This window comes from Idiotropiscis lumnitzeri, chromosome 18, assembly GCF_059441095.1.
Source record: "Idiotropiscis lumnitzeri isolate Australia: NSW breed Sydney's pygmy pipehorse chromosome 18, RoL_Ilum_1.0, whole genome shotgun sequence".
In the NCBI taxonomy this organism is placed as follows: Eukaryota; Metazoa; Chordata; class Actinopteri; order Syngnathiformes; family Syngnathidae; genus Idiotropiscis; species Idiotropiscis lumnitzeri.
Genome location: NC_142408.1, coordinates 11567522 through 11588626, shown reverse-complemented (window position 1 = coordinate 11588626; position 21105 = coordinate 11567522). Strand labels below are relative to the sequence as shown.

General features: G+C 39.8%; 1 protein-coding gene across 1 annotated transcript in view; it reads left to right on the top strand.

The window, feature by feature from the left end:
- LOC148319526 (ephrin-A5b-like) overlaps window positions 1-17150 on the top strand; it is a 59445-nt gene extending 42295 nt beyond the window's left edge. The window contains exons 2-5 of the mRNA XM_088282174.1: window positions 10056-10348; window positions 15139-15204; window positions 15291-15371; window positions 16709-17150. Of these exons, the coding sequence (XP_088138300.1) occupies window positions 10056-10348; window positions 15139-15204; window positions 15291-15371; window positions 16709-16833 (565 nt within the window). The 3' untranslated portion in view covers window positions 16834-17150. The remainder of the gene's footprint in view (window positions 1-10055; window positions 10349-15138; window positions 15205-15290; window positions 15372-16708) is intronic.
- Window positions 17151-21105: the final 3955 nt, after the last annotated feature.

Genomic DNA, 21105 nt, shown 5'->3' with positions numbered 1-21105 from the left:
AAAGAACCTTTTATTTAACTCATTAACGTGTAAGCCTTTCCATTCAATGTGCTTCTAAAATTAACGAGCCACGTTCGGAATTGCCCAGCAATTCGAACAAGGAACTGGCCTCAATGTAACTATTTAACATACAAACTTAAGTCGCGGTTTGATTTATTAAAAAAATAAATAAATAAATCTTGCTACATAAATCAAATATAAAAGTGTTAAATATGACAAATTCTACTCCTGCTAAACACATATGACAAAGATTAACGTCCTTATACCATCATTAATTTAATGCTTTGCACCCCACAATGCATTCTGGGAATCGTCAATGTGCAAATGAGGTAGATGTGGCTTACCCGTGCCTACAGCAACGTTAAAGCTCGTACCGGGAGAGTGTTGACGCCTTCCATATTCGTGAATATCCCCAAAACATGCATAGCTTTTGAAGATTGCCATCAACATGTGTGAGCTGGGCCGCTACTTATTATAGCAATTGAAGCGCTCTTCAATTTTAACAAGCTAACATTAATGATTGGTGAAGTGATAGAAAGTGGGCAACTACACTAGCGTTCATATTTGCATTGAGCGTCATCGCTCGGCGCAGGCAAAAGCCTTTGATCGTCGCAAAGAGATGCACAATAGGTGGGGGTCACAATCTGAGCCAGCACCGGACATTTGGCTCAGTCTTGTGCAGTATTCCAGTATTCGATGAGACATTTCTTCTTCGTGAGTATTCTTATTCAGACACTTCCTGTACGTCATTACTTGGGTGCCACCCAGTGCTCAGACTGAGTCATCACAGTTTACTGAAACATCCTCTAAACAAGATGGCAAACTTGTGTTGGCAAAACTAAAATGGTAAATGGGAGGTATTCCGAAACGTTACATGGGGCCTCGCTGTATTCATTTCAATTCTTTGCACTTCACTGCTTTCCTGGAATACATATTTTGGCTGGGACTTTTTCCTGCCACTGGATATTTGAGTTTCATTGTATTTATTGATTGATTTATTTTAATTTCTATCATTGTGCTCTCTATACAAAATTTGTATTTTATGCAAACATTTCAAATATATATATTTTTGATGTATTACAACATACTTCCAGTTTACCTCCACGATTCGCAGGACAGTATGCAAATAGCGCTAATCTGCATCATATTGATGCCGATTGCTTTTAGTTCTAGATCATGATTTTACTGGTCCGGCCCACTTGGTAATCGATTTTCCTCCATGTGGTCACTGAGCTAAAATGAGTCTGGCACCCCTGCTCTAACGGGTAGGTAAGATTTCATTTTATGGTTACCAAAAACCGGAACCATATGGATTAAAATAATGGAGCGCCTCCGTTTTTGGTTTGGGTGGTAAGCGCATGTATAATTGATCACAAATCGTCCTACCTATTACAGATTAATAACAAGTAAAGCTCCTTGCCTTTATGTTGGAATGTGCGTACATCTGCAGGTACATCACATATCAGAATCAGAATGCCCTTTATTGTCATTATATTCAGTGTGCAACGAGATTGTGGCATACCTCTCAGGCCCATTTATATTGGGTAACAGTATGATTTAATTTTGTATGCATTGAAATTTGCCCGCAAACAGCCAAGTAGTTGCACTTTTACTCGAACTAGCTACTTCTGCACATTGGTGGAATATGTGAATGAGGAACCTCCACGAGCCTTGAAATGGAATGCCTCAGCGAGTGTGAATATGAAATACACCCTGTTACTTTTAAAATTTGTCATGAACAAATCGGAGCCGCGTTTCAACATTTAACAGTATTTGCAGATCAGAGATGGACTCTTATTTGCTGACTGATGGACAAGATGTTGACAGACACCCTGTGTCAAGGGGACAGGCTGTGTGGTGTTATGAGGCCTGGCAGGGGCAGATTGAGCAGACCAGGTGGTGTTTCAGCTCGATACTGGCATGTGAGGCACTTCTATGTTTAGCCCTTACATGATGTTACATGTGCTGTTTTTCTGAGCCGGCCGTGGGAGTTGAAAGAGAAGGAACTGTGGCTACTAAGTGGTCAATGGATATTTTAGAGTTGGCTGACTACTATAATCAATCATATTAGATTTGCGCTCATGTTTATTGTATTTGCCTGTCTTTGTCATGCACCTAATATTTTCTCAACCCGGGAAGCGACATGACATTGCAATGTGACTCCAGGTCTGCCGAAACACCCCCAAGAACGGGATAGAGAGAAAGTAGGTACAGATAATGGTGATGAATTTTTCCAGAATCTTATGAGTGAGTTTCAGACGAAGCTCAAGGACAGTCTCTTGGACCCCCTTTTTGCATATTGATCTTACAGTTATTTTCAACCAGTTTCATTAACTGATTGATGCACTTAACTGCCTTGGTTTACCAAGTGACCGTCAGGATGTGCGAATGAGCAGACTCCCTGTAGGACACACCAGCTGTGCTGCCATGTTGCAAGTTAAAGAAATGTGTTTTTATAATAAGATATCCTTGTGTTTTTTGTTTCTTTTGTATTATTTCACACTGGGGCTCTGACTGAAATCGGAACTGCCTTAAATCAATGCACACAGACTGACACACTCCCAGACATACACATTGACACACAAACAGAACATACAGGAAACCTAAATCCTACATGTACTTTCCCACTCTCTTCTTCCAAAGCTCTCAAATTTTCTCACATTATTCTGGCTTCTTGTCTTTCACATTCCTTTCACCCCTTCGATGGTTGATTTGCCACTTTACTGCCCTCTCCCTATGTCTCTCTGTCTCTCTCTCACTCAGCAACTCATGTGTTGGGAGGCGTTCCTCCTATCGCTATTCCAAACTTCCAACACAACACTCTTCCGGGGACTTTTTTTTTTTTTTTTAGGATTTCCCCATAGAGCCTATATTACTCAACCAAGACAGCTCTACCACACTTTGATGTGTGTGAGACCTCACTCGTGGATAAGTGCTGGTGTTATAGTATGTGTGTGAGCATGTGTGTATGGAACCTGTATGTGTGTGTACGTAGGCGTGTGCCTGTGTGCGTGTGCGTGTGTGTGTGTGTTGGGTGGTGCAGCTTTGCTGGCTTGTCATGGGTGGGTGATTGACTCCAGACGTTGTGGGTTCCTCTCTTTTGCCGCCGTCCCCTCCTCCATGGTTGTGGGTTTAGAATGTGTGGGGAACAGCAGCATGAGGGGCGGCCGGAGCTCCCCGGGGTGCAGTAAAGTGATAGGGGAGGCCGAAGAGCTTGGATCGCCCCTGGGGAGGAAGGTCAGGGGTCTGAGGCTGCACTTTGGTGATCAGGGCTGTGCTCGTCACACACACTTCAGGTGTGAACCACTGTGTGCGTGTGTGTGTGTCTACGTGCGCGTGAGTGTGTGAGCATGTGACTGCGTGTGAATGACTAAATGGAGTCCTTGTTTTCACCTCATTTCACAATTTGATGCCATCTCCTGAGAAGTTCAGCCCAATTAACAAAGTGCTAAGTAACTATCTATGTGTATTTATAAGGGACTGTGGTCCCCAACCACCGGGCGGATAATGATGGATGAAAGAAAAAAAATAAATTTCTGTACTTCCGGTTTATTTATTAATCTAGGCTGAAAAATATTTTATTTTAAAACGTGACCAACTTCTCTCCGTAACATCCATCCATGATGGACTCTGAGTTCTGTCGGATGTCAAGATGTGAATTGTCTCGGTTGCATTCCGCTAATATTAAACCCACAAGCTAGCAGAATGTGAAAAAAATAGAAGCCCGCTTGGCACAATTTGAGGCGAGCGGCTCTTGATAACACGTTATAGTGACTTAAATCTGCTCAAACACTTATTATATGGTGCCTTATGTTGGTTCAGTAAGGCGCTAGTATTGTAACATAAAAATGTGGCTTAATCTTTATTGCAATATCTACAAAATACACCGGGTATCGTGTTGCTCGTTCATGCAGGTTATGGTTCTGGAGTGTCTGTTGTGTTACGAGTTACCATATTAAGGTACATAAAAATACACAGTGCTTTGCTTTTGTTTGTACTTGTAGCATTTTATTCGTCAGTCAACCAGCCAACTTAAGTAATATAATTAGCAATTACTAGACCTACGTTTATAAAAAAAAGTTGACGTGATTCAACATAATTTTTTTGTGTATTTTTTAAATTAATAGGGGGTTTTGAAACATTTTAAACATTGGAATTCAAAGATTTGTACACGCTGTCAACAGCCTTTTTCTCATTTTAGATCAGCCTGACATTAATCGTATATACGACTAAAAATAGCACAACATGGCATTTCACCACAGGAAGAGAAATTACCAGGGAATTAATGTGGATGTGAATGAAGGCCGACAGTGTTTTCTGCACTTCACCTTCCATTCTGAAGCAACCGTGATGGACGGTGGTGAGGTCAGTCCATCACCTGGGCTCAGACACTGACCAAAAACTGGCTCTCAAGCTGAATAATGGACTGTCACTAACCCTTGACCTAAGCTCGCGGTCTACGATGTCAGATCAATATCAGCTTGCTGAGCCCCAGCGTGGGACAATCGCTCTTAGAGGTCATTTTCTGTGTGCTCAAAAGGAACATCTATGCCATCATCCTAACACATGCAGAACTATAACCTGGTTTTTCGCATTTAGCAGCACACTTTCAAGCAGTTGGTGATGATGGGATATTATTAATGGGGTTATTCTAACAGGACCTTCGCTGGGCCTCCTGGCGTTATGTTGGCATTAGGGTGCATGTTCTTGTGTGTCCGCTCGTGGTCGTGTGTGCTTGCTTGGCTAGACGTTCAGGTATGATTACAATGTCTTGGCCAAAAGTGGAAGCTTCCTTTGATCAGAACTTGGTATCCTGTCAACTTGTGTCATGGCAACCACGGAAAGTATCGTTGATACAGAAGCGGGTTTTTGCGTCCGGCATGCAGACACTTGCGGTTTTAACGCAAGATGAATGACAGTGCCCTATTGTGTGTGTGTGTGTGGGTGTGCGTGTGCGGGGGTGTGTGTGTGTGTGTGTCTTGACCGACAGTTGCCACCGCATCACAATGTTGTGTGTAATTAACACTGGACAGACAAGTCTCCATGTGAACCTGTTTCTTTATTATTATTTGAAAATTAATTTAAATTAATGAAAAACATATTTATCCTTATGTAGTGTATGATCAACAAATATATTTGCATATTGAACGGTGAAAACACACATTATGCAGAAAATCACTTTGATTCAGACAATTGAACGATGCATCCAGATAGAGAACTATACATAGCACATAACACACACTGTCTCCAGCTGTATTCACAGAGTAGCGATTCGCACAGTGAGGACCACCAGCTTCCATAAACAGACAGTACTTGTACATTCTTCCTGTCTGTGTTTCCTCTCACTCGATCCCCGGCCTCGCTTGTATTTTTTAGGTATCTTAGGTACCTTCCCACAAGCAGCAATGTGTTTTCAATCTGAGACCAATTATTCATCTCCCTTGGCTTTGTTCCCAGCAGAGTGAGAGAGAGAGGGAAAAAAAAACAGAACACTGTCTATACTTTACAAGCTCCATTTTCCCATCTTACTGCTGTCAACTCCCCATCGGACTGAGTCCCTTGACAGGCACGTTATGTGTTTAATAACTGTGTGTGTGCGTGCACATGAGCGAAAGACCACAAACAGATGTGTGTATGTAATTAGCTTACTCAGTAATAATGACTTTAATTTCCTTGCGGCAATGCTTCGAATGATGGGACGTGCGCAGAGAGGGAGAGAGGTTGATGGAGACTCCCAACCCTGTGGGCAGATTGCCAGACCTTGTTTAGTGACATCATGTCACAACCTTTGCCTTCCTCCCCTATTGGCACAGAGTACCCCCTAGTGGGAAAACCCGGGAGCTCATAGTGGCATGATAAAAGAATAGCGTAAGGACAAGTATCGTTCCTATTCCGTTTTCTTGTATCCCTGCATCAAATTTAACAGCACATTTAATGCATGACAAATATGCTTCCCTCCATTTCTCTTTATTCCTTAACTGTTCCATAACTTTCCTGTCGCTCTTAATTTCTTTTCATCACTCCCTCTGCAGTCTTTTTCGTTCTTTTTCTTAACACTTCCTATCTCCTTCTCCAAATTCACACAAAACAAACACAGTGTCTGTTTTTCTCCTTACTGGCTCTACCATACCTTAAAGGTGCCAGGCCAACACAACAGATGGGGGATAAAGAAAGCAAACAAGGTAGTGAGTTGACTGAAAAGTAGGATTATCTGTAGTTATGTGCCTGGCTAAGAGCTCCGGTTACAGATTCATTGATAAGATCCTTTTACTAGCTGAGTCATTCAACCAATCCAAAATCATTGATCCCCATGCCAAATGGATTTAGGATTATAGGTTCTTTTATTTAAAGAGGATCATTATGATACAAGAGTCCTAAACTGTGGTGTTGTTTTTAAAGTTAAATGTTGTTTGTTTTCCACCCCTCAAAAGCAAAACAAAACACCACCACTTGCCGCTGCCTCCCCCCATCCAAATAAACAAAGGAAATCTGTTGAAATTGCCTGTGAATGCTTAATGTGTCACAGAATTGCCCCAAAATCCCAAACCATTTTGAAACACTGATTAATGAAAGTTCTCTTTGAAGGCTCTGTAGAGTTGATGGTTTAAATGCAATCCTCACTGTTTAGTTAGTTGAGTTGAGTTTTTGTACCTAGTGTCCAAACTTTCAGTTTCGAGTTAATATAAACCCCAATCTGTAGTCAACGATACTAAGGTACCAACTGATATCATATCATATAAAAAAAAAAAAAAAAAAAAAAAAGTAAAAACGTGGAACTGTCTTGAAGCTAAAACATAATCTGCGTACATCAACAGATTATATTTTACCATGTTGTGCATGTAGTCACAAAGAACTCCCATTCTCACTTTGTCTTCGTTGTGTTTACTTTTGAGTTAATTGAAATCTTGGTGTGTGTCATATTACTGCCAGTGGTTCACTTTTCCATCTGTATTTGATGACCTGGGAGGAAAAGTGTCTCATGAAGGCACAGTGGGGGATGCTGGATACTCTTAGGGCAAAGATAGTCAACATCAAAGCAGACATCAGCAGAAGAAAACTCCGATCAGCTTTTTCCATAATCGAAACCAAAGGACAGTAAAAGTCTAAAATGTCGACTTGAATGCGTCTTGAGTCAGGCTGTTTTTGTAGCTTTGCAGAATCTTTTTTCTGTTGCTGAATTATACATTCATCTGGCGAACATCTGGAGCACCCTCTTTTTCTCACCCTTCCCATTCTGTCTGGAGGAATATTACCCACCTATTACCTGTATATTTCGGTTCCAAATATTTCTCTGCCTCACAACCCTACAAAACATTTTTTAGGTGCAGTAAAGTAAGATTTTATCTGAAGAAGAAAAAGGATCAATGAACATTTGTGAAATCTGAATTCTCACACCCCTGGTTGGGAACATAACACAGAAAGATATAGTTGCAGCCTAAAGACATGTTTTACCCCCATTTTGGAACAAATTGTTTTGTGCTCCCTCGCAGCTAAGGTCAGTGGTTTTGTTGGCCCCGTACCTCCACCCATTATCGTCGAATTTGCTATGAATGTCATAATCTGATGGAAATAAAAGTCCGTACGACTTTTTGGAGTGCTTTTTCAAAAACTGAACATAAATCACTCCTTCTGTTCGTTTTCTTGCCCAATTTTACTTGTTACCGTTCCTTCATTTCCCTATCTTTTCCATGTCTTTTGAGGCATTTGTGTTATGTTTTTTATGTGTGCGATAACATCGTTGAGCTTTCAGCCACGCTGTAATAATCTAGTCAAATTTTCGTGACATATATTTATATTTTGTTTCCTGAGTAGCATCTATGCCAAATCCTAAAATACTGCCTTATTCATAACAACTTATTCTCATGCTTGACTGCACGACGCAACAATGGCCCCTGACCGTTTTACTTCTCTTTTGGTCGTGACATTTGTATGCAGGGAAAATCTGAATTGTTCACTTGAGACTGCTTTTGTAGAAGTTTTTCGAAACTGGGAATACCACTCCAGACACTATCTAGGAGTGAATCCTAAGAGGTTGATCAGCATTTTGAAAAAGCTGTTCCAAATGTTATTGTTGATTAGTTGGAAGTTCTTCGGTTTGGGTCAGATTTGATAGACAGCCGCTGACACGAGCTAAGTTAAAGCTGACATATGGAGTTCACTAATGACAGAAGGACAAAGCAAGACCATTGCTTCTGGCTAAGGTCGTGATACCATGGAGTTGCTTGACCCCTGCTAGTCATAATATCAGCAATCTGTAATGAAACGAAGGCTATGGGACGACACGTTGTGTTTGCCCGGAGCCAAAATCTTGGAGGTGATGGGGGTTTTCTGGAGAAAACATGGTCTTTGGTTTCATTTTTGACCAATCTATAATCAAGAGAGAGGGAAAAAGATTAGAATGTAAATGATAATACCACATAACACACATCTACTCATCTGTGGCCACTAATCCTGCAACATATGTACAATCTGTGTAGCAACAACCCGATACCCCGAACACCTCCCATCATGCTACTCACGTCTCATGTAGCCCGAACATGTTTGACCCAACATGTCAGTTGCAACAGCTGTGTATCAAGCCCTTTTTTTTCCAGTCTCACCTGGCTACAGATCAGCTACCCCTTCCCCGCTAGCATTCACATGGAGGAAGACTCATTTTCTGATCTGGAGCCAGCTAATTCCAGTCTTACCAAGCTAAACAAATCTGGTGTGTTGTTTGGCAACTGCTTGGGCACAGTCACCAGCCTGTTCCCCCTCTTCATGACTTCAGTGTCAGTGAACAGAGGAGTATTCAAGACATCTTTAGTATGTCACTGATACTGAGCCAAGGCCCATTAGCAGCCATAGTGACACAACCAGCCGCTATGGCTTTAATCGCTGTCCGCAAAAAGCCTCAGATACGCAGGCTTATATGTCGCCTTTGGGAATATATGTTTCCAATCATTCTCGTCTCGAATGAATACCTGTCTTATCCCTGCTGAGCTTTTACTCCCTCTCTCTTTGCCACACAATTTACAGTAGGCAAAATTGGGGGGCAGAGTTAAGCTTTAACACGTGAATCATTTTCCGAAACTCCTGCACAAGCTGTCTTCAAGTCCTCTTATTTGCTAATGAAAATCACATTCCAGAATGGGATCCTCTTATGGTGAATGCTAACCTGACAATTAACCCTGTATGGGGCCTTAATTTTTGCGCCAACACAAGTTATCACTGCTTAGCACTGACACTGATACATGGCTTTCGACTGATGAAGGGGTTTCACGGGAGGATTTCTGCCATGGTGCTGACGTGTTGAAGAGGGATTCAATGGAGTCTTCCGAGAGGGTTTGGTTGTCTGACATAGTCAGATTTTGCAAACACTACATAGATGTAGCCTGGACAGAACATCATACTCTCACTCCAAGATAAAAAACCAAACATTCAATAATATCCTCTTGTCATGAGGACGGAAGTAGACTTTTGGAAGTTCATGCTAATATGCCTTTGAGCTGGTTACAGAATACTGATGAACAAATACACAATAAGAGCAGGACTCTTTGGCCAACATCATGGTCGAATGATCATAAGAAGCATAAGCTACAAGAAATGGATACTTAGTTTTGCCAGTATTTTCATTTGGTGTTAGCATTAGCATGAACAACTTCAGAAATAAAGTCAATACTGTACTATATTTAGAAAATTCTTTTTACTTCTGTCCAGATCATTCTTCATCTTCAGTGTTCTAACTCAGCATGTACCACATTTGACAAAACACATTTTGTTAGTTTTGGGTGGAGAAATCTGAAAGTAGCAAATTTTGAACATGTTCAAATTTTGTTACTTTCAGAAAACCTCCCCTCTCAATGGGATACGGGGCTAAAAGGAAACTAAACCACCCTAAAATTTAAGCAACAATGCTCTTTATGTGCCAGCACTAGTCAAAACTTGGTATTCTGCATATTGCATTCATGGAATAAGAACACATTTTTTTGCTCCATGTAAAGCTTTACTGTGGTGTATTATCTACACACTATAGTTACTAATATTTGACTTTTTTTTTTCTGCCTGTGCTTTAGGTTTTACCGGGGGGATTACCACATAGACGTCTGCATAAATGACTACCTTGACGTCTACTGTCCGCATTACATCAGTCCTGTGTCGGATGAGCGGGCCGAGCGCTATGTGCTTTACATGGTGAACTATGATGGCTACAGCTCATGTGACCACACCGCAAAAGGCTTCAAGCGCTGGGAGTGCAACAGGCCTTTGTCTTCAAATGGACCACTCAAGTTCTCCGAAAAGTTCCAGCTCTTTACACCCTTCTCATTAGGCTTTGAGTTCCGTCCTGGCAGGGAGTACTACTACATCTGTGAGTATGGCGATTCTGGTACTCATTAGTATCATTGACTGGAATTACCTAAAATAATGACTTTATTTAGTTAAGTCTGTCTATACAATCTTCTGAGTTTTGTTCTGCAGGTTTCAACATTATGTATATGCAATGGAACATCTAAAGTCAAAGTCATGTAATTTTGATGGAAAGAACTATAGAAAATTAAAAAAAGAGATAAAAATAAAACTATTCTTTTGACGTAGGCCAAACGTGATGACTCTTAATATTATTTTATTAAAACTTATCGATGATGCTAATCTTTATGTGCCACAAAAACAAAACGCAAAATACACCCAGTGATGCTTGCAGTAAAATTATTAATTTCATTCATACACAATATTAATTTAGTATTTTTGCCAAAAGAATTTGAAATATGTTAACCTTTTAGAAATATGAAAATTGTTAAAGAGCATTACTACAAAAAGAACAATAAATGTCAATGTAACCGTTTTGCTCTGGTTCCCTGGAGTGAGGTTCAACCCAAAACATAAGTCACAAGGAGAAAAATCCTTCAACTGTTTAGGTTTCAGACTGAAGTGTCTTTTGTTGCTTACTGGCTGGGCTCAGCTTTCCGTTTTTTTCTCCTGGTGAGAAGACTCGGGGAAAACAAGCAGCTGGAAACATATGTTTTTATAAGTGATGTCACTGCCCTGCAGGGGCAGGAAAGAGGGACTAAACAGATACAGTGGCTCCTGATGATAGATTTGAAGTATTTCGATAACCGTTCAAGGGAAAAAAGTGTAAAAAGGATTCAGCATTAAATTGTAGCAAAAATTCATTAAAAAAACACAATCTGCAAATGGAATATTCATGTGTCTCACAAATCCGTTAAAATTGTCAGTCTCAAATTTAAGTCTGTAAAATTTTCACAGGATTTTGGTATTGTTATGTATTACAAGATGTTTTTATTGGCTCTCATTATTTTGATATCCACTGAACCAGGCTGTACTTGTTAACTGATGTTTGCAAACTCATGTCTCATCTCTCAACGGTGAGTATTGTAGTGGTAGCCTTCAGGTGCATTTTTTTTCATGTTATTCTACAGTTGTTTTTGAAAGCGTGTACGGTGGTTTATGAAAGTGTAAATAACCAGGAGCCTTATGTTCAAATGTTGTTGTTGTTGACAGTAGGCTCATCAGTTCATAACGGTTAAGAAAATAATGTGGTACAACTGTTGAATATCTCACTGATGCAAAATCAGATAGTGAACTCAGACTGCATGTTTGTATTATGCTAATTGTATAAGCAGTTAAAGTGTGTTTTAGCAGCTGCTGCAATTGGTCCCACTGCAGACTGTATCTTATTGGAACAAAGCATAACAATAGCTGATAGCTCATTGAAGCATTGCGCGTCCACTTCGGATTGGGACTCTGTAAGTGACAAAGTGAGGTGGGGGTGGGGGTCATGTCTGCCTGGCTCAGTGAGACAGATACTCCTTTATCCTCCTCCACGGTGATTGTCACTGGCCCCAGGCGGGAGGGAAGTGGAGGCGGGGTCACGTCAAATAGATGACACCTGCTGTTGGCTACTGGCCGTCTGTCAGACAGGCATAAAGGCCGAGCAGTATTGCCGGCTGGTCTAGCAAGGCCAAAGGTTACTAAGATGACTATGAAGTCATTGCTGCTGGCTTCTCAAGGCCTCTGAGGGCGGCATGTTTTTCTTATAGAGCTGTAGTGGAGCAGAGGAAGCCTGATCCTAATCTCAGGGGATAGAAATCCAATTTTCAGAGGAGACAGTTGAGAGTCTGGCTCTCCCCTTGTGAGAGAGATGACTGACTCCCCGTAAAGCCTCCAACGCTTCAAACGCCCAGGCTCAGTGCTTGTGTACACTCAGCACAGATCTGCATCGATAACGACGTGGGCTTGGATAGCACAAGCAGCTTACCTTTAAATTCTCACAGAGAAACATGTACAAAAGACCCCAACAAAAACCAATCCTTACACATCTGATCCCACAGAATTTATATCAGGGTCTGGCTAATTCCCCTGACAAAGAGACCTTACATGCCTCACTGCTATGTTCTGTTGGCACCATACCTGAAATAATAGCGATAAGGAGGCTGCAGCCGCCTCCTTACAAATTATATTTTATTCTGCATTATTGCCTTTTTGTCCATCAACATTGTAAACGTTTATAATGTGCCGTTACAGGTGGGCCTATATTTATGCTGCTTTTAAATATGCTAATAGGGCTCTTATGTCAATGTTTTAATTAAGGATTTTAACATGGATGCATTCATTTAGTAACAAAGTACTGTCTAAAATGTTTAGTGCAAATCAAATTTTCCTTTATTGATCATTGTTGTACGTTTTTGTTGTATATTACTCTCATATGGTTTGCTATAATGTCCTTAAAGTTCCAAGCTAGAATAACACCTGTAGCTTCTGCATTCACTTGACTGTACAGAAATTTTTATTTTTGTTTGTTTGTTTTACCACTGAGTACTCATAAAAGTTTAGTCAATTGTATGTGTTTGCATTCAATTAAATCATGTGACAGGCCATGTCATACTGCTCTAAGTGGGAAGTGGAGGTAAAATTGTAGGGAGAGCTGGCGCTTCAGTGAGTGGTAGTGGAGCTCAGCCGTGTCGCTCAAGGATAGAAAAGCCAGACTGTGACCTCAGCGGCAAACGAGAGTAAAGCAAAGGAGACACGAGTGTAATTGCTGGTGTGTTGGAATCTGAAGGGATGTTTGCGTTTGCTGAGAATGAGGCTGGAAACGTTACTGAACTGAGGACAATGGAATGGGATGTGAGTGACACACTTAAAAAAAAAAAAAGTAAATAAACGTGAGAGGCAAACCTTGATAAGAACATGGGAAAAAAATCTGTTGATTCTCACGTGACAAATAAATACATTTTTCATGTTTAGGTCTCCGTCATATGTTTATACTAAAGGAGTTTGACCTTTTTAGCATTCAAAAACATAACAGCGGCCTTTGTTATTGTTGATGTAAGTTCTAACTGTATGCCGAACAAACACGGCAACAATCCAGCTTCTATTTTATTTTTTTTTTTGCTGTTGATGTCCTCTTCGAGACTTAGAAATGTTGGACATGCATAGACTGATTGCCTATTAGTATTTACTATATTAGTGGTAGTTGTAGTAAGGAAGTGCTTTTATGTGGTGCTCAATTCAGCTAAATTAACATTTTGCGGCATTTCATGACGAATTCATTAAGTTCAAGATGGTTAATGTCTTCTCTGAGAAGTTAAGAAATTAAATTAAGTTAAACATAACAGCACTATTTCTTCTGTTTAATTAAACAACTATAATTTGATGGCAAAATCAAGAAATAAAAGTGTACATTATTAGATTTTCATATTTTTGAAAAGAGTTTCTACATACTTTAATAAATATTTTAGTCATTACTAATGCTCTGTTAATTTAGGGCAGTTGTGGCCTAAACCTTGGTTGGTGGTCTATTGAATTAGTTAAGCTGTCTGTCCCCCTTGACCTTTATTAAGTGAAGCGAGAAATGTTTTATATTCGTCTAAAAAATGTAGGATTAGTCAAGTCAAGTGAATGAGACCACACTTCAGAGACACAAAGTGAGACTAGTAGATTGTGTCTGGCGTTATGCGAGGTAAGTTATTGGATACCCGTTGACCTGGACAGACTCAGCATGATTGACGTTGTTTTTCTCACGTTTATATCCTGCATCTGCTACTTTAAAACCAATTTCCCACTCACTGCGAGGTTTATGATGTTTTTTTTGTTTGTTTTTTTTAACTCCTCTCACAGCCAGCATCTAATATTGCACTTTTTTTTAAAATATTAATCCTCGTCGCGGGTAAGACTGGAAACACTGAGATCCATCGCTGGGTCGGAATCTGTCACGCAGAGCTTCTACATGAGGGAGAATGAAATCTTGCACTACAGTATGCAGTCTGGGACAGGACAGGACAGGACATTTGTAACTAATAAAGGGTGTCATCACATCACGTCACAGAGTCGACGCCTCTACAGAATCTCCAAAAACCACAAAGGAAAAACATTGCCGTTTGTACTAGATCTTTGTCGTGTAAACGTATCCTTCAAGCAGATTGGGGCACCAGGAAATGACAGAGGTCAGTCTTTCTATGTTCATGAGAAGCCAGAAAGTGGAAAGATGGTCAGATGAAGATAATGCTGGACAACACATCAAAATATTCCAGACAATAGCAAAAGCACAAAGGGGAAGGCAGGCCGATGCGTGTGTCGTGTGTGAATTACCTGAATATACAAAAAAAAAAAAAAGGTTTCTGGAAACACGAAATACTGCTGAAGATTTTGAAGGTGAACATAGCAGAAATGGAAATGTGCAGATGACATTGAGTTTTATGGGAATGTATATAAAGTCTAAACGCTTTTACACCAGGATGAGGGGAAGGAAGTTCAGAAAAAGAGATAACACTCCTCTGGGGTGGACTATTTTAAAGGAGATAAAGTTGAATTCCTTTGCTGAAAAAAACATCGACCTTGACAGCTTGTTCGTTTCTTGTAGCTAAACTTGAAGATGCCTGTACTTGTAGGATGTATGATGAGTTTGGCAATTTGATTAGATAAGTATGTCTTTACCATATTAAACCAAGCTACAGCACGTAATAAACAACAGAAAACATATATTTTGAAGTCACAAATCGCAACTAATTATTCATTTGGTCGTAGTTTATAATCAATTAATGGTTGAAACGGGTCAAATGTTTCCTTTGAAATGTACCAGAAGGAAAAAGAGCTGGAAACATTTGTATTTGATTATCGGATTATTATTTTTTTTTTCCAAAGCTTCCCTCACTGACGCCAAAGGAAGAAGGAGCTGCCTTCGACTCAAAGTTTTTGTGAGGCCGCAAAGTAAGTTGCGCATTGTTAGGACTGCAGATGAGTGACGTCGGATTTCAGTAATCACACGTCTTCTTCTCTCCTCTTTGTGTTTCAAGACAATTGTGTGCGAAACTCTGGCAGCGTACAGGAAGGGGTCGACTTTGACGAAAACAGTCACAACAGTCTAGAACCAAGAGGTTTGTGGGATTTTTCGGCAAATGTGGGCATTTCTGTGTGTGTGCGTGTGTGTGTGTGTGTGTTGGGGGGGTCGGGGAGTGTTGAGTGGGGTTGGGACGTAAACATTATATGTTTGTACCCTGTAGGAAATTCTGGATTGGAACATTTATGTATCTAACAATTCATAAAAATAACACATGTAGTAAATACTTTAAAACAAAAACAAATAATAATATTTAAAATACAGTATATGAAATATATGTTGTGGAATTACTTCCATATCCTGTGCGTGCGTACGCATTTGTGTGTGTGTATCCTGTGACTTTTTATTACTTAAGAAATGCCACTCATAGCGCAACACCAACATTTCAGACAATTTCCTCCCATAAACTTATTATTCAATTTACATAATTTGCGTAGCCAAATTTAAATAAGTATCATGGTTGAGCTTCTAAATAGAGCTAATTAAGTCATCAGTGTACGAAAAAGCTGATCACATGTACAATGCAAGGTATCTGTACTCTGCACAAAATTCTAAAATAAAACCCCCAAAAATGTGAATATAGTAATTGTTTGTATGCAATAATACTTCATTTATAACATGAAATAACATTGTAAGTAATCACGTACTCATGAATAATTAATTGTCATTACCCTTCTTATCACATTGGAGGGGGGCGGCTCAGTGGCCCGACTGGTTAGCACGATGGCCTCGCAGTAAAAGACAGCATCGGTCGTTTGCATGTTCTCCCCGTGACTGCGTGGTTTTCCTCCGGGTACTCCAGTTTCTTCCCACATTTCAAATACATGCATGGTAGGCCAATTGAACACTCTAAATTGCCCCTAGGTATGAGTGTGAGCGCGGATGGTTGTTCGTCTCTGTGTGCCCTGCAATTGGCTGGCAACCAGTTCAGGACGTCCCCTGCCTAACTGATAGCTGGGATAGGCTCCAGCGCTCCCCGTGACCCTAGTGAGGAGAAGCGGTATAGATAATGGATGGTGGATGGAACACATTGGAGTATTTTCATTCTAACTATTTAAATAAGTGCCAAATAAAGACGTAATCGTTGTCTATTTCTCTGGGTCAGTAACTAATGTAAACCATGTGAAGTATTTGCTGTCTTCTCAGTGTCGTATTTAGTGACCAGACAAAATCCTTATTTTATTGGCCCCGCAGAGATTTTTTGGGGTTGGAGTGCATGCGTGTTTGACTTCTCTCTGCTCTCATTACTATTTGTAATATAAAGACACACTCACATGTGTGTTTAGTTCAAGAATCAAGCATCACTTTCTTCCCGGCTTATTTGATAATTTGCCACTTCAATCATAACAATTGTTGTAATTTTTCTCGCTTCAGATGACATCAGTCACGAGTCACCGGAGCCTTCTCGAAGGGACGTGAGCGCTGCTGCCCGGTGCTGCAATTCCATGCTCCTGCTTTGCGCTGCCCTCATCCTCCTCGCAGCCATCTTGTCTTTATAGCGCTCATTCTGAGAAAAATCCCAGGAATTGACTGCCCTGACTGGACCACAGGCTGCCCTACCCTGCAACCCCTGCCCTTTATTGAGCACTTTTTTTTATTACATTAAAAAAAAAGAGAAAAAGAAACAACACTGACAATCTCTCTCAGTGGAAGAGGAAGGGACCATGAAAAACTTCATTTTGTCAACTAGTGTGATGGCCCATGTAGAAAGTGGCAGAATCTCCTGTTATTCATCTCCCAGATATCCAACATTTATTTGTGTCGAAGCAAACACACACACAAAAAACAGCGTTCACGTTCTTTTCAGAAGCGCTGAAGGATCACTCAAAGTTTCTCGGCCTTTTCTGTCTGGAAGTACACGTAAGACCCCGACGAGTATCATGACCACATCTCACAGCAGTTCGCAGAGCGACGCTTGCATCACAAGAAAGGACTTTTTTTTTTTCTTGCATGGGGGGTTGAGGGCAAGCCTTTCACAATGTAACCTTCCTCAGGTGATAAAAGTGTTGAATAATTTGTTCAGAGACTGTGGAGTAGCCTTTGTTGGAAATATATTGCGAACATTTAAACAAGCACTCGTTTTTAGGGTCTGAATTGAAGCGATTTAGCAGTGTGTTTTTTTTTTCTTCTTCGTTTTTTCAATAGATCACATAGTTCAAGTGTAGCAACCAACACAGGTGTACTGTAAAATATTGGAAGATACATGTGAAAAGGTATGTTTTGTTGTTGTTGGTTTTTTTTTGGTCCTGGCAACATGCGTTTTATTTATTGTGATTTCTAGTCTGGTAAAAAGGCAATAAAAAAAAAACCACACGCATTACCACAGTAACTCACCAGGTTAAATAACATAACACACATTTCATTTGGGAAAATCATACAATAATACTAAATATAGTTTGTGTATTTGTTTTAATCTAAATGTTTTTAGTGGATTTACAAAGTCCTGGAAGGAATAAAAAAAAAAAGTCTGATGTGCTTTCAGGGTGTACAAATTGTGGAAAATGTGTTCAAATATGGTATTAATGAATGTCACAGTTGTAGGTTTCCTCTTGCATTACATATTCCTTTTGTGACTCACTGTCATTACACAATTACTGTATATAGTGACACATGTCAGAAAGAGTTCAGGGATGTTCCCATGCCTAAACTAAAGTACATCACAGTGGGTTTTGTCTTTTTTTTTTTTTTTTGGAAATGATCTTGACGCAAGTTTGGACACCAGTACAGGTCATCATTCGATCCTTTATTTCCTCTGAATCATTCATTGTTACCGCGGCATTTTGACATTTACTAACTTTGTGGGAACAGTTTGGTGGCACCACCTCTTTCGGTTCCAGTAGAACTGTTCGCCAGCGCACAAACCAAGTGACACAAACACACTTGCATTAGTTTGGTGCGGAAGAATTGACACACTTCCTCCATGCTGAAATTGTCCCAATATTGTCCACATGGTGTCATGTACAAAGCTCCTTTGATTTTATGAAAAATCAACTGCATAGAAAGCTAGAAAGAGGCAGAATTGTGGTCAACTTTAACCCCAAGATGTGCAGAGCTCAATTTCTTTGTTGTTCCAAGCTAAAGTAGTCCATTCTCATTTAGTCAAGTGTCAGTGGAGTGCATTTTAAAATAGTTAATAAAAAATAAGAATCGCAGTAATTTCAGATAAACCTTTTTTTTACATAAAATCTTTACTGGAGTGAGTTTCTAACTGTGCATTACAAAAGACGGAACAATGTCACCAAGTTTTAATTTTGTAGTCGGATCGTCCACATTCGTGTGAATAATTTTTTTTTCTCTCTGAAGCGCATTTATACTCTTAGAGTGCTGAGATTGCTGCTCAACGTGAGTGCTAAAAAGACTCATAAGTCACTTGCATGTTCAAATTTGATGTTTTCTAACACTGCATTCACTAACTTATTTGCATTTGCATGATCTCTGATTCATTGAACTTGCTTCCGAGTCTTTGTCTTTGTGGATGTTTTATTGGGTGTGTTCACATGCCTTCAGATCTGTCCAGAAGATGGATTTATTTGTTTCATTTTACTTCCTGGACATCGACCACCAACTTCTGTATATCTGATTTCGACCAATATCCGTTGACTCACCTCTGGCCATGTCACCATGAAAAAAAACAAACAGTTTTCTGGATACTGTGTATCCAACAATAAGTCTATTGGAACATACAGCGTTCGATATTTTGTCCGCACCCCCCTCGACGGGTGATCAGTAAGAAAATAATGTTTGATATTAGAAAACGCTTTCATTTTATATGTATTTTATATAAAACATAGATGCATTACACCCTCGGGATGTGAATTTGTGAAAAAGCGGAGCTTATTGTCCATGCAGTGGTCGTCTGACACTCATGAATGGAAAGGGCCTTAATGAAGTCGGATGGATCTTTAAGAGCTACAAAATCTACTTTGTTTTTTTTTTAAGTCGACACTCCAGTCCATGCAGATGTATTATTCAATTATATCTCAGTGGTCATTTGTTCATCATCGCCTGTAGCTATTTAACTTCGATTGCTGATGTTTCATATATTCTGAACAAATGGTGACGCTTGGTGTTGGTCCGACGGGTTCGGTTGCTATTTCACCTCAATTTGCTTCCATGTAACATGCAGCCCAATGTCAACTGTGCTTCAGGTTTGCAGAATCAGTTTCTCATCTTTTGCATCCACCTCCGTGAAAAGCTTGCTGTTACCTTTGCAACGACCGGTTCCCCAAACGCCATGTTTGTTTTAACATTGCAGTGAGTGTACCTTTTACCCCTCCCAAACTTCTCTGTTTCCGTTCCCCTGCTCAGTCTCTCACTAGATTTTTCTACGAAAAGGGCGTTTATTTGTAAATACACATGTTGGAGCAGCTATAACTATTGAAAACAATCATGGAAAAAGATGTAATAAATATTTCTTTGTCATTCTAAGTAAGCTGTGAGTGTAGGTTTGTCTCATTAATGAAATCGCGAATGAGTGACAAAAATAACCCCGAGGCTCAGTCGGAGCCTGTTTGTCTTGTGAGGGGGAACAGCTGCTTCTCTCAAAACTAAGGGTAATATGAAGACTGAAAAAACAAAAATAAGATTCGATTAATGTTGCACGAATGTGGAGCGCTTCTGGGACTTTCACCACCAAAGGGTTTCGATATGCCTTTTAGCACCACACTCTGCATGGCTTTTCAGGTCACTTCAACACAACTGCACTTCTTGGAAGGGTCAATCCTAAAATGGAATCATCTGGATTATTCCATTTCTCCATTACAATTGGCAATCAAAAGTGAAAACTCACAAATTGATTATTTGAATGATTTGTAATAATTAAATTTTGTGCTCAAATCAAAAATACAAAGTGGAGTTTGATTTTTATATTTAATTGATGTTGTTTGTGTGGCCCCTAAATTTGATAATTTGATTTGGAAAGATAGTATTTAATAAACACAAATCATAACTCTTCACTGCCTCAGTAGCTTAATCGTTTATTGACTCTCATTTGTTTGGTACTATTTCATGAAAAACGAATGTCATGAAAAGTGAATGATTCATAAAGCTAACTAAAGAGACTAAAAAGTGGAGAATATGAAAAAAGCGACTATTTCAGACCTCAAAGAAACAGTAATTCAACTCAAACCATCACCCGTTTTGTAATTGCATAATATGTCCATTGTTTTTATTTTTTTTTTTTCAAACCAATTTTTTTCTTTACAATAATATGTTCTATGTGGGCCCACTCGTTGAAACATGGCCTTCTGATTAATATTGGCTCAACGTCAGTGAATAGGTGAGTCGTGATTGGTCGTTACCTGAGCCCTGAGCAACTGTGATGTCACACCAACCACTGTCCACATTCACCCTATTGACAATTTACAGGCTTCAATAAACTGAGCAGCCTGGGGGGGAAACCCCAAATTGGAAGGCCAAAGTCGAGATTCAAACATGGAATCTTTCCATTCTTCACCTTAAAATCACGTCAACAGTTTGGCGGGATTAATCAAAACCAATTAGCTAGAGGCTGAGTGTAATTCTTGGGGTTGAAATGTATCAGTGATGAGGTAATGAACAAAAAAAAAAATAATAATAAATAAAGTGATGCAGTACATAAATCAGGATAACGGATGGATGGATACACTTTAGCACTTCAACACCTCCTTTCAGAATTTTTCTAAAGATGCAGGTAAAATAAGATTATCATTGCTAAAATGTAGTTTAGACCTTGAGTCAAGATTATTTGTATTATTGTTGTCATGATTGCTCCAAACATTAAAGGGCTTCTT